This window comes from Atractosteus spatula, chromosome 17 (assembly GCF_055471065.1).
Source record: "Atractosteus spatula isolate fAtrSpa1 chromosome 17, fAtrSpa1.hap1, whole genome shotgun sequence".
Classification (NCBI taxonomy): Eukaryota; Metazoa; Chordata; class Actinopteri; order Semionotiformes; family Lepisosteidae; genus Atractosteus; species Atractosteus spatula.
Genome location: NC_142722.1, coordinates 10,346,167 through 10,359,848, shown reverse-complemented (window position 1 = coordinate 10,359,848; position 13,682 = coordinate 10,346,167). Strand labels below are relative to the sequence as shown.

Here is a 13,682-nt window from a genome sequence, read left to right as displayed (position 1 = left end):
AATACCTTTCTTTTTTAACAGCATTCTTTCAGCTCTCCAAAGAGAAGCGCATGTTGCTTTTGCACAGAAACCAGGTGCACCCTACTCAAAATAGTCCTGATCGTTGGCTATGTGTACTGTGTGCAGAAAAACAGCGTATTGTTTAAGGCGGCTTCAAACAGTGACCCCTGTGAGCACTGTGCATGTCAGACATTCCCTCTGTCCCCTGGATCCTCTAAGAGAGAAGCCATGCAAGGCATACTTCGCCTCATTAATATGCACAATGGGTACAGCCCAGGAGTGTTTCTGGAGCCATCTGCCTTGCAGAGCAGCTGTTCAGTACCTACACTGTTCATGCCATGTCTGTCCAAGAGATGACACTCAGTGTTGGCACTCAGACTGCCCTGATAGCAATGAGCACCTCCAAGCTGCAAGCTCAAATACAGAGGCTTAATATACACAATAAAATGAATATCTTTATGTTTGTTTGTTTCTTCTTGCAAGGGAAACACTACTCTTATGCTATTTCATAACATAGAATTTGGATATTGCATTCATTTGAAAATACTGTATTTATGTCTGGACACAGTGCTCATTCGGAAAGAGAACCCCTTTTGGAAGGCTCTTGATTGTAGGGCTGCGGACCTGATCTAGTAGCATAATTGTAGGGACATGCTAGTAGCATAATTGATTACCATTCAATTGGTTTTACACTGCTTTCTTTCAAAAATCAACCTAATGCTTCCTTAGTGGATGAGGTTTAGAATTGTGTGTGAAAATTGCAAGGTTTTGCCTCAAAAGTTAGGTCAGCACAATTTGACATAATGAATCAGCAGTAAAAAAAAATCACTAGTTTATTTTAGTTTCAATCAGCCACCTACCTAGGCATCACTTTATGTTTACTAACTGACAAGAGCCTTTTTGTGGGTCATCTATCAGTCGAGAAAGTCAATATTTTGTGCTCATACAAAACTTCCATACAACCATTGTAGTCAATTTTAGTGTCATATTTCTAATGCTATTCCCTGTAGCTGTAGTATCATAGCATGTACAATCAATAGGTCAGGAAGCTTGGGATGCTTCCATGATGCCCCAAAAGAGTATTTCACAATGATGTACACTATGTGGAGTAACAAACAGCTTCCCTGGCTTGTCAATTGACATTGTACACCTGGCACACAATGCTCTTTATCAGCATTGAACTTTACAATGCCTGACCAATAAATGGCGATAGCTGAGATCCAGACACATTTACCTACATTTCTTATGCTGTGCAGTCAGCGAATGCCAATTAACAGAAACACTGCACAGACAACAAACTCCTAAACATTATCCTCAAGGGGACAACAAGGGCGGCCAAAAAAAAAAAATGAATCTGCTGCAATTCCCTGCTCACAAGCAAGCAATTATGGAACTGCCAAGTGCTTTTCGGGTCTTCAGAGCTCACTGCCTCATTGAGCCGTGCCACTCGACTTCAGCACGAAAGCGAGGGCAATGATCATGCAGTATTCATGGGTAATAATTATGCTTCTATGCAGGTTTCTTGTATTTGAGCTGAGACATTAAAAAAAAAATCCCCCGGGTTTGTTCAGTTACGGTGACGTAAAGCCCAAGGAGCATGAAAATAACATTTCTCTGTACTCATTTTCAACTTTGCAAAGTTTAATGTATTCTTCTTGCTGGAATTGGACTCTCGTTGCTTTGGTCTTTAAGGCAAAACATCTGTTGAGGAGAAGGTGTTTTAGGCTCTTCACTCGCTGTTCCTTGGCCTCTTATGTGCCTGATTTCACAATGGCCAAGGCCAAGGGAACTGCAGGACATGTAGTCTTAACAGATAAGAGGTATACCTGTCTCCATCCGGTTTGACAGCTCATTGCACACAGTCCAGTATTCCCCCTCCAGTCCTGTGGTATAAGTAGCAATGATCCGTGCTTTCATGAAAAATTCAAAAGGCCAAGTTACAGCTGTGTTTGTGGTTGGTCCTTTATGTGCTTGGTTTTGTGCTGCATACATATAATCTATGTCATGGCTGCACATGCTGCTTTGGTTGTGGACTCTAAATGTCATGATTGAGAAAGTGAGCAAAGTCCTAGACTTGCGTAGGGACTGCATTTGCCAGTCATTCATCTCATGACTGGTGATCCACCACAGTAATCACACACACTGGAAGGCCCCCTCATTTTAGAAATGATGTTTGTTGGCCAGATGAACCTTTGAAAAATGATATAGCTACAGCAAGTTTTTGCATGTTAATGCAATGTGGACCATCAGTATTCATAATCAAAACCAGTTTTGCAAAAAGCAAATATTCAGTCTCAACTAAAATTGTGACTTGTCATTAAGCGTCTTTTCCCATGTGTCCAGACTTCCACTTTTCAAGCTTTCATCACATCCTCCGAAGGGATGTAAAATCCTCTGAAATGAAGTCAATGCAAAGCCATGCTGTGTAGTAAAATGTTACATTTTAAAGGCACTGCAAGCTCTGCTGATTGCACAGTGCTGGGATTTCTATCACCTCTTTGAATGGGGAAAACACACCTGAGTGAGAAGTGGCCCAGGGATCTGTTGAGTAAATGATTTTCTGATGGAGTGTTTGAAGGCATGGGTGAGATTAGCATCTCAGCAGACACAGATAACCCTGCAGATGGAGGTAACCCAGCCATCGGAATCCATATCTGTGTGAATGCAGTCGCTGTTCAGTGACCTTCTTTAATATCCTGTGGTATCACAAGGATACAAAGGCTGACAGATAGAACTTGTGCATTAATAATCCATTTTCAGTGATCTATAAAAAAATTCAAATATATGTAGGAGCATCATGTTGAAATTCTACAAAATTATGAAGTGTAAAATTTATTTGATAAATATTTATGAAGTAGAGGATATTATTAATGAAAAGGGAGAATTTCTTCAAGTCAATAAATTGCCAGGTTTGCTCGTTCTTCTTTCAGAATAAGAATTAGCATTTAAAGGGCACAATGTGTCCAGAGTAGTACTGTTATCGACTAGAGCAACATTATTATGAATACAAAATAACCAATCTAATTTTTCAGTAAATATATATGTTTTAATACTATATGTAAGATTTTAGAACAAACTATTACTTTACATACTTTTGTACTGTTCATGAGCTGAATAGATCATAAATATACTCTATGGTATAGTGATGTCTTACAGTACGTGTTTCAATAAAAACATGACATCTATACTTCTATACTATAATCATCTTATGTTGAAATACCAAATAAAGCACAAACATATCAATATTGTGTATAAAATATGTTGCTGTATACTTATGTAGTGTATTGCATCAAACATTAATGCTAGGGCATTAGTAAGCATAAGCGCATAAAAAGAGTTTAGAAATGAAAGGTTGTCATTCAACCCTGTTATTAGAATATTGAGAACACCACTCCTTTTCTCCCATTATTCAGTGCCCAGGTAGGTTACTTGTGCCTTATTAAGGTGTTTTGAACCTGTAACTCACTCTAGAAATTCAATGATGCTGACTGATCTATTTACACACAGGCCGGTCTTTGGAAGACACCAAACAAGTAAGAGAGAAAGCTCTCATTGATCGTGAAACCTTTGCAAAGGTGAAAAACCCAGCACAACACTACACCAAATTCCTGTGTGCAGCTCCAGTCGGCACCACTGAATTTCTTGTGCGAGTACCTATCCCTTTCTCTAGAAAGCCAGAACTCTCGCTGGGTGAACCTCATCATAGAACACAGTCTTATCACTGACAGTCACTCAGTTGACCTTGTGACTGGATCTCTTCTTCATCAAAACAAAACAAAACATTGGGTTGTTCTTGTCACAGCACAATTTGTGTTTTGCTTTAATTCTGCTGCACACAAGAGCGATCTTAATCGCTATAAGATCCTGACTGAAAGTTAAGTCTCTTATCAAGGCTTAGATGAAAGTGCATTAAGACTGATTTGATTTACTTTATAAGACATGTGGCACACTAAGTACCAACTGCAGGGAAACCACTCATTTAATAACATGTAAGGACAGGAGAAAGGTAGCAATGGAGATAGCATTTGTGATTAATGAAACTGAACTGCTAAATTTGTGCGCTATTACAAAATGCGACTTGAAATAAAGTGCAGTATTAGGTGGCTGTCAAAAATATTCGTCGACAGAATTTTTTGTACAGGCAGTAAAGAAATAAATGGCAGGTCTCTTTGACACTGGGCATTGATGAAACGCCTATTGAATTTTTTTAGATCTTATATAACCTGCAAAAACATTTCCAATTCTGTTCTCACTATTGACAGCCTGTAATGATTTTTGCATTGAGAAGGATACTGGAATGGGCTTTACACAAGAACACGGAAAAGGTTACAAACTAGAGAAGGCCATTCGTCCCATCTAGACCAGGTGGTATTAATAATAATAATAATAATAATAATAATAATAATTGCTTACACTTATATAGCGCTTTTCTGGACACTCCACTCAAAGCGCTTTACAGGTAATGGGGACTCCCCTCCACCACCACCGACGGCAGCCATAGTGCGCCAAAACGCTCACCACACATCAGCTATCAGTGGGGAGGAGAGCAGAGTAATGAAGCCAATTCATAGATGGGGATTATTAGGAGGCCATGATTGGTAAGGGCCAATGGGAAATTTGGCCAGGACGCCGGGGTTACACCCCTACTCTTTTCGAGAAATGCCCTGGGATTTTTAATGACCACAGAGAGTCAGGACCTCGGTTTTACGTCTCATCCGAAGGACGGCGCCTGTTTACAGTATAGTGTCCCCATCACTATACTGGGGCATTAGGACCCACATGGACTGCAGGGTGAGCGCCCTCTGCTGGCCCCACTAACACCTCTTCCAGCAGCAACCTTAGTTTTTCCCCAGGACTCCCATCCAGGTACTGACCAGGCTCACACCTGCTTAGCTTCAGTGGGTTGCCAGTGGTTGAGTTGCAGAGTGATATGGCTGCTGCAGGTAGTGAATAGTAGATTGATCTCATCCAGCTGTTTCCTGAAAGAAGCCAGAGTATCAGCTTCCACAACATGGCGGGCTATTGATGCACCATGCAGTCAGTGTATGTAAGAAGGTTAAGTAAGGAAGCAATTAAGGCATTATAACAATAACTTCGAGGCGAGAGCGAATCAGCAGTTAAAGATGCTCGCTCGAGAACTCGTGAGGTCTCCGATCCAGGGGGCGTGGGTTCGAGCCTGGGTCATGGTGCTAGCCAAGAGGCATAGGGGCCTCTCCTTCAAACAGGGCTGAGCCTCTGGTACAGGACGGCGCTGCCTGTGGCCTGTTGAGCTGTACGAGCTGTAGGAGGAGTTCGGAGAATGAGCTCTCCGCGCTCTCTCCCAGGTGAGCTTGCGAGGTGAGACCAAACACGCAACTGGCTGTTCCAAAACCAGGTCGGAGTAACGGGAAAAAAGTGGCGACTCTAAATTTCCAAAATGCTTCACCCTTGAAAAGAGGCGTTCATCCACAAAATGTCAAGACAAATGTCACATTTCTGCAACCAACTGAAACGCAGTTCCTTTTTCATAAACTGGCTTTCCCATTTTTTTTTATCTGTACTATTTTAGATAATTGTTACTAGAATAAAATTACTAGACTAAAACAATAACCTTTTAATCTTAAGTGGTTCTATGAAATTGCTCACTTAAACTTGTTAACTGTCCCACACATCTGAGTGCCTAGCAATTTAGAGTTTTGCTTTTAGCCTGCTATAGCTAATAGGGCAGCTGCAATAGATTAACACTCCAGAAAATTAAATATATTAAGAACACATGAGTATTTGATTTAATAATAATCACCTTTTTGTAGTAATGTAACAGTAATTTGTGTCCGTCTCAGTCTCACTAAATAATGATAAAGAGCATGCTCACATCATGGTCAAAACCATATAATATAGGAAAAGCAAAGAGTTCATTCATTGAAAGTCATCACATAAAGATGTCTCCACCCCCAAACAGAGAGAAAATTGACTTAACAGATAAACATAAGTTTAAACTGAATCAGGAACGTTCAAATGTGAGTATTTACAGACAGTTCAGACTACAGACATGCTGATTATTGGAAAATAATGAACCGACTGAATAACAAGAAGACCATACAGTTATTGTTTCTACCATACATGACTTACGTCTTTTATTTGATTGTTGGTAAGATGGTTGGTAAAAGGTGCAGGAGAGCTGGTTTTCTAGAAGATAAGACTTTAAAGAACTGAAGTGTGAAAGACGATAATGGCAGCTACAATAGGAATCCCTTCTTGCATATAATGTAAAGTCAATGAATGAGACAAGATCTAATAAGAATTTCTGTTCAGAAAGGTACAGTCCAGCTCTGTCCTCTTTATATCAATTACACGTGATCTTTTTACATTGCAGTAACTACTATAGCTTTTGCAGCACTGGATATGAGATATGCCATCAGCCTATACCAGAGCTTGCAGCAGGCAATTAAATCTGGTATTTAAGAAGCTCTTTTTAAGTAAGTGGTCTTTGAATTTGTGCTTTACTTAGTAACTGTGCTACTAAATAGACAGTAAAAGAATAAAAGTGTGTCTGAAAGAATTTGGATTGTAACACTGTTTTACAAGGAAGTCCGTTTCATTTTTAACACTTTCAGAGCAAAACACTGATGCCCAAAGCAAGATGCTTGCTTAAACTGGGAATAGCACTTCCCAGATTTTTCTTCAGGACACTTGAACTGATTTCACATACTGAGTCAGAGCGAAATGTCACAAGGAGACAGGGGAGCTGACATGCTGCATTAGATGAAACCTAACCTGGCCTACTGAACGCCGTCGGTCTCTCGGGCCTGAATCGGCTCTCTTCTGGTAAGGAGACATAGGAGTCACGGGATGTGGTCTTCAGCAAACACATGCATGAGAGGGGAAAAAAAAGCAACCTAATGCATCCTGCGGCTGGCCAGCCAGCCTGAATTAAAAGTACGACGAATGTAGGTCAGGCTTTTTGCCGCCTGATAATACGATAGTCTGCTGCCAGGCCAAATTCACATATCAGAAACCAAGCAAGGCTAGGACTGCAGGACAGTAAAAGGACATGTGAGGACTGTAAAAGGGATGAGCTGGAAAGCACATGCACAGCAAGAAGACCTGAGAAGAAGACGCTATTCCATTTCCCAAACCTGGCTTAGGCTGGTATTCATTTCAGGTGCTCAGCAGAACCAGTGATGTGTTCGGACTGTGCACTCTTCAATTTATTCATGTAAGCCATGGGGGGGGAAAAAACAACTAAATTGTCTTACACCGTGTATGGAAAGCAGAATTTGAGATGGAGTGAAACCTACAATTCAAGCTGGTCCGTAAACTTCATAATGCAACACATAAGTTCAGTGCCGCAGCAGACTTCAGGTCATTTCAAGTACAAAGTTCTCACGTAGCCTCAACGCCACTGTACACAGCTGCCAGGGGTGTCTCAGTCCTTAATGCACAAAACTGGACTGCAGCCTCCAAATTCTTAAGACCCTGGCAATCGAATTGCAGTGCACCTACTGTAGGTAAACACAAATCCTGCAATCTGTGCCTCTGCTACCATGTCACTAGACTTGGGTTTGGTTTAAAATATCATTAGAGCTATGAGATGCCAGGAGTATCCAGGGGATGCTCAACGGGCTCTTAAATATAATAAGTACTAAATTATTCTTATTTCTTATGGATTTGTTTTTAACACGTCAAGGCGCTATAAAAAATGAAGTTTATTATTAATAGTAGTAGATAAGAAATGGCCAGCTACAGTATAGTTAGAGTATATATTTATGCTTGTTCTGTTTATCTGTTGTCGTTTTTTTGCTAGTGTCACCCAGCAACAAAGTAAAAACAAACAACTGCCAAAAGGGAGAGGGCAGATGTACACAACAGAATGTATTATTTCAAAAGGCATAGGGTGCCCACATTTAACCGTTACCTGGAAACATCTTTTCCGTCTTAACATCTTAAGTAAAGCAATCCGGTTGCTGCATAGTGGTAGTGCACCATGTTATCATAACAATGTTTTAGTGACCTATTCTAGATTTTAAAGGAAAAGCAAATAGCACGAGCAGATGTATAATAAACATACTATTTTCCTCAGTTACAATTTCTTGAAATGTAATATATATTCTGAGATTTTAAGTCTGTAAACATTTAAGCCATATGAAGGGTTTGCTAAGTAACCTGCTCACTATAACAACTTTGGAGTGAGGGAAACCACAATTTCCAGGAAAAGTTAATATCCATAGATTCAGACAGCTATATTTCCTGATTCTTGTGTTCATGTCTGCCAGGGAAGGTTTCAAGACTGCCACTTTACCAAGTGTCAGTCAGACCAGAGTCTGGCAATACATCTGTCTCTGTGTAATTGAATATTATTAATGGGATACCCAATAGCAGTGTATGTGACTGAACAGATTTCTCTGAATATCTCCAGGAACACAGACAATGTTCTCAGTACTGCTCTGGCATTACTGACAGTCAAATATCCTTTTAGATACAGAACAAGGAGCAAAGACAGTTGTTAAAATGTCTCCTTGCTAGGTGGTAGGGTAGATCTAAGCTCTCCTTTATGATTACAACCACCCTGAGCTCGTCAGACTGTAATTTTCAGTTGTGTGAGCATAGCTAATTTTGTGGTTCTTGTTCTTCCACATATGATGTCCACTAGTATGTAATTTCTAGCTCCAGACTGATACAAAAGTCAAGCTATAGTTTTGAACTGAACTGATTGTGGCATTAAACTGAACTACATTTTACCATTAAACTGGCTCGGAATTAATAGCGAGACTTGACTGATTTCATTCTTTCAGATCAATTTGAAAGAAATTTCAAATTTTGTGTGGAAGTTTGTGTGTTTTCTTTTATTTGTATGAGAGAGAGGTTAAAGAGAGCCGTTCTTAAAAACAATGGCATTTTCAATCTTTGCGCCACAAGCTTCATACTCGCACTGTATTTTTTTTATTAGTGGTCAATTAATTTTTGTGTCTTATAAGTGAAAAGTGGATCTGAATTCTTTTAGACATTTTCTTGCTCTTTTGTTATATTTTCTTAATAACTGCTGGTTTTGTGCAAGTCTTTCTTTATTCAAATATGATTATTTCCAACTATATCAATTTGATCAATTTCTTAACTTATGGGTAGCTTTGCACTGGAAATAGTGTCTATTTGAAGAGCCTATTTGTGATGAACCAAGACAAAAGAAGTACTCAGGTTCTTTCTCCTTTGAAAGCTGCATCTAGGCTTTTAAGAAATGCATGGTGTGCACCAGTTTAATGATTTATATATTTGTTTTCCTCCCAGGGAGAATTTCTAGATCTAAAGAAAATCCCTAAATCTCACATACATGATAGCGAGTGAAAAAAGGTTATTCTTTTATTCGTGACAGCCAAGGTTTGATGAGACTGCGCTGTTGAACTGATGCCAAAAGCTTTCAGTTCAGTGTGAGGACAGAGTGCCATGTGCATCGCATTGCAATGATAAATGATACATTGCGTGTTCCTGTAATTACTGCAGTAGTTCTACGAGCCATGTAGCAACTGGAAGAATGTCTGCAAGATATTAATCACTACATTGACTTGGGCCTTCAAACAGGAAACTGTTCCACTGGTGGTTTTGAAAGAAAAAACCAGGCGCAGAGAGAAGGGAGCTCCTGCTTACTGTACATGTCAAAGAAATCAGACCAAGGAAGCCATGTTTCAAAAGACAAAACGAATAAGACAGAGCCATCTTCTCTCTGAATATATCTCTTCTCCTGCTTCCTGCACGCCTGCGGTGAAATTAGGAAATTAGGAAATTAGGAAAACATGAGAATTCTGTGGATTAAGAACGTTTTAATAACGATTAAACGTGTTATCGTAAGACTGAATCTTTCTGCAGATCAAAGCTGCAGTCACTCCAGCTGAATAATTTACCGTTTCCAGGGCCAACTGCCCCCCCCCCTCCACCCCTAACCCCTCAACTGCACATTCAAACTTCATAGGAGAAAGATCCAGAATCTTCAGTCTGTCTGCTTCAGTAACCAATGGCAACACATTAGTTAATGCAACAGGCTTCTCTGCATTTCACTTTTAATTTTCAAATAAGCCTCTGTACCAGAGAGATCAAAGAAACACGGACTAGAATGCCACAGTAACATGAATTGACCCCCAGTTCAGTTCTCCATTTGCACTGAAAGAATTCTAATTAGACGGTGCCTTGTGTTTGCACAGAACAAACCTGAATCCAGTAAGCTCTAGATCTCACAGTGGACAAGTACGCACAGTTCATTCCTGTAGTCTTTCCTGTAGCTCACTATATACGCTCAACAAGACAGCTAATGTGAAAGACATGCAAAAAAAAACCCTGACAGAAGCCTGCCAAATTAAAATTAACCGTCGTGACACCGAGAAAATCTCTGCAGGTAAAACAAAGCAGGTCACAAAATACAACTGACATAAAGACAGCCTGGCCTTGAGCTTCACTCATGACCTAACAGAGGTTCACACAGAAAGTTGACAATATTCCCACTCATACAACTGTGTAGGAACACTAGATAATTACACACTGTTACACTTATTTAACTGGAGGAACTCAGGTATCACTTTTCCATCAATGTATGTAAACATGTTGGACACAGTACCACAGGAAAACTGATATTCAGAAACATCAGAGCCAGCCTGCCCTTCATCTACTTTCTCCCCTTCCTCAGTCTCCTGGTTCTGAACGAATTCTTACTGCTTACGAATTCTGTAATCCCCTTTACTTGACTGAATTATATGATGGCCCCCATTATCAGATAATAATTCCTGCAGCCTAGCTGCTACATAAAGGTGAAAATGGTTGTTTCCCGTTTCAACACACTGCCACTGACTGATGCCTAAAGGCACACCAACTCAGATCGTACTGTAAACCTATCTGACACATGACTAAATCCTGAGAAGAGACACGAAGGACCTTTGAACTAAAAAAGTCACAGTGCCTTTGGCCTCTACTGCTTTAAATACTGCAAACAGCAGGGCATGATTTTTTATACATGTTATGCTGAGATAAGACCAGTCTGTTAAGCGAAAGTTTATTAGTTTTGATTAGCACTATAAAACTAAACTTTTTTTAAAGCCTTTATTTCCCACCCTTGTTGAAGTGCTTTCAAGATGTCATTTATGTACAGAGCTACTGGAGGATGACCTTTGTGAAACCTGCTTGATTACATGTGGTTTGCTTTCTGAGGGAAGTGTGCTTGGCAACTTTCACACACAATGCTGTTCACAAGGAGACAGGGAACTATGTTCCTTAGTTCCTCAAACACTCAAAGTAATTTTTCCCTGCTAACCACTAGTCTCAAGGTAAATTTAACAAGACGTCCTTTGTACAGTAATCGCTTGCTACATGAGTTTTCATTTATATGAGAACTAATATGGTAATTCCTGCCTATTGTTTTCATTTAAAAAGCAGATTTTCACTCTTACGAGCTGGGCTCCCACAAAGCGTTGTTGAGATTCTACTTTTCTCACATCTTCTTGGGTGAGTCTAATGTTTATGCGGTCGCTAAGAACTGCCATGATGTTACTGCTGTACTGTACCCTAAATGAGTTGGAGTGTTACTGTTTCCCTGCCTGTCGTTTGTGCATCAGCCAATGACTTTAAGCATGTTAGTCAAATAATTAGCCAGGAATAATCACACTTAGGTACTGTTCTGTGCTATATTAACGTGAAGCGTTGGTGTTGGAAAGAACATTTTTGAGTTCTGGAATCACAGAGTTTGCAATGTGGAAAATAACGGAAATCCAATTTCTGTTTCATGAGTTTTCAGCATACAAGCAGTTTTTGAGGAGCAAATGAAGCTCATACAAGGAGCAGTTACTGTACTTCAATTTTATTTCTCTACTGTAGTGGTACTGGACTTCTGTCGTTTTGAGAGAAAATGAGAGTCATAATGTAGAGGGAATAATGTCGGAGTGCGGCATGTTTGTCTTATATTTATAACTATATTCAGGCAGTGCTCGCCAACCCCTGTATCTAGGGACCCATAAAGCAAACTAGATCAACAAGTTATTAACTTACAGGAGAGAAGAGTCCACATTTATATTGGCTGATTTAGCCAGCAACTTCAACACTGAAAATGCTTGTACAATCACAGAATTAAAATCATAATAAGCTGGCAGATTCAGAGAGGAAACCTCTGCAGGTAATAGTCATTGTTTATCTACAAATGCTCTCCAGTGCATTTATTTGACTGTAACCAACAGCGATTGCACCTACCTTATTATCTTTAAAGAAATGATGAAACTCAGCTCTTTTGTAGATTCTATGCTAATGTTTTCTGGATGTATTCTGAAATTACCAAGTAAACCTCTTTTCTTTGTATGAGGATTAATGCACATCCATAAAATTGATGAGATATTATAATTGTACTCTTGAAGTATTATCACTTGAGGGAGAAACTGATTTTTAACTAAAAATACTAAACCCAGCTATATATATTCTTACACTGGTATAAAGACTTCTTTTAATGTAAGACTGCTTAGAGCACAAAACCCCCCAAAAATTGAGTATGCTTTGTGATATTCTCCCTAGAGTTGTCTTGTCAGCAGTAATATGCAGTACACTGGAGGAACTACACACAAAACTTAAAGAGTCTATAACCGAGAGACATGTATACATATTATACCTTCCTTTAAATTTTCCCTTAAATTTAAAAACAGTTAAAAAAGCATACCTTTAGTTATGTTTAGTTTAGTTTTCTTTCCTGTACTGGAAAAAAAATGTCCTAGACGCCAACTCACAACACGTAAGTCACTTTGTCACTGAGATGGCTTGCTGGTACTGTTAATAAACATTGTCACAGAAAATGTTTACTACATTTGCTGCCAAGCATTTAACTTATCCTTCCTTTAACCCCGCTTGGACTAACGCAGGGCATGACTCTATGTAAAGCACCTTGCGTCAAAAGTCATTAAGATCGGCATCACCCACCTGCACGGCAATCTGCTCTTTAGGAGAGATGGAGAAACAAGTTTTGGACTCAGACAGAGGTTCTATAAATAAGCACACCTCCTGGTTATTCTTTTGGCCAGTAGTCTTGACTCACGGGGAGCTGATCTAATAAAAGAAGGGATTATGCGCTCACCACGCTTGTGACTTCCTGCGCGGCATGCTCTGACGGAGCCACTTGGAGTGAGGGGTCAGATGGTAAATCAGCTGTCGGCATATCTTATCGGAGGACTTCGAGGGGTCCAGCTCCTGCAAGAAAAGCCGAGACCAGTGGTTAGATAAAAAAAAAAACTATTGTTCGTGGTTTTGCTCATCCATCCATTTCTTGACTTCTTCTAATTCAGGAAGGCAAAGCACAACATGGACGGGACGCCAGCCCATCAAAGGCACACACAGATGCATCAACTCACAGCAGGGGCAACTCTCCAACCAGCATGGCCTTTGACTGTAGGAGGAAACCCATGCAAACGCTGGGAGAACGTACAAACTCCATACAGATAGCACTCTAGGTCCAGAATTGAACCCAGGGCCCCAGCTCTGAGAGGCAGCAATGCTAACAACTGTGCCACCATGCCTACCCATTAACAATTTCATTAAAAATAGAAATCCGTTTAAGATATAATTTAGAATACAGTATAAGTACGCAGACACAAACCTAGGAGTTTTCAAAGTTAACTATTGTGATCAAAAGTTTATTTCCATTCGAGATACAAATTGAGCCTTGTTAGAAATTATTACATTCATTAATATAC

At 39.8% G+C, this 13,682-nt stretch overlaps 1 protein-coding gene across 6 annotated transcripts in view; it reads right to left on the bottom strand.

Annotated features, from left to right (window-relative positions):
- lrrc75bb (leucine rich repeat containing 75Bb) overlaps positions 1 to 13,682 on the bottom strand; it is a 52,197-nt gene that overhangs the window by 18,715 nt on the left and 19,800 nt on the right. For all 6 annotated transcript variants that reach the window (XM_088936011.1, XM_088936013.1, XM_088936012.1 and 3 more), the window contains one exon: positions 13,067 to 13,179. In XM_088936011.1, the coding sequence (XP_088792137.1) occupies positions 13,067 to 13,179 (113 nt within the window). The remainder of the gene's footprint in view (positions 1 to 13,066; positions 13,180 to 13,682) is intronic.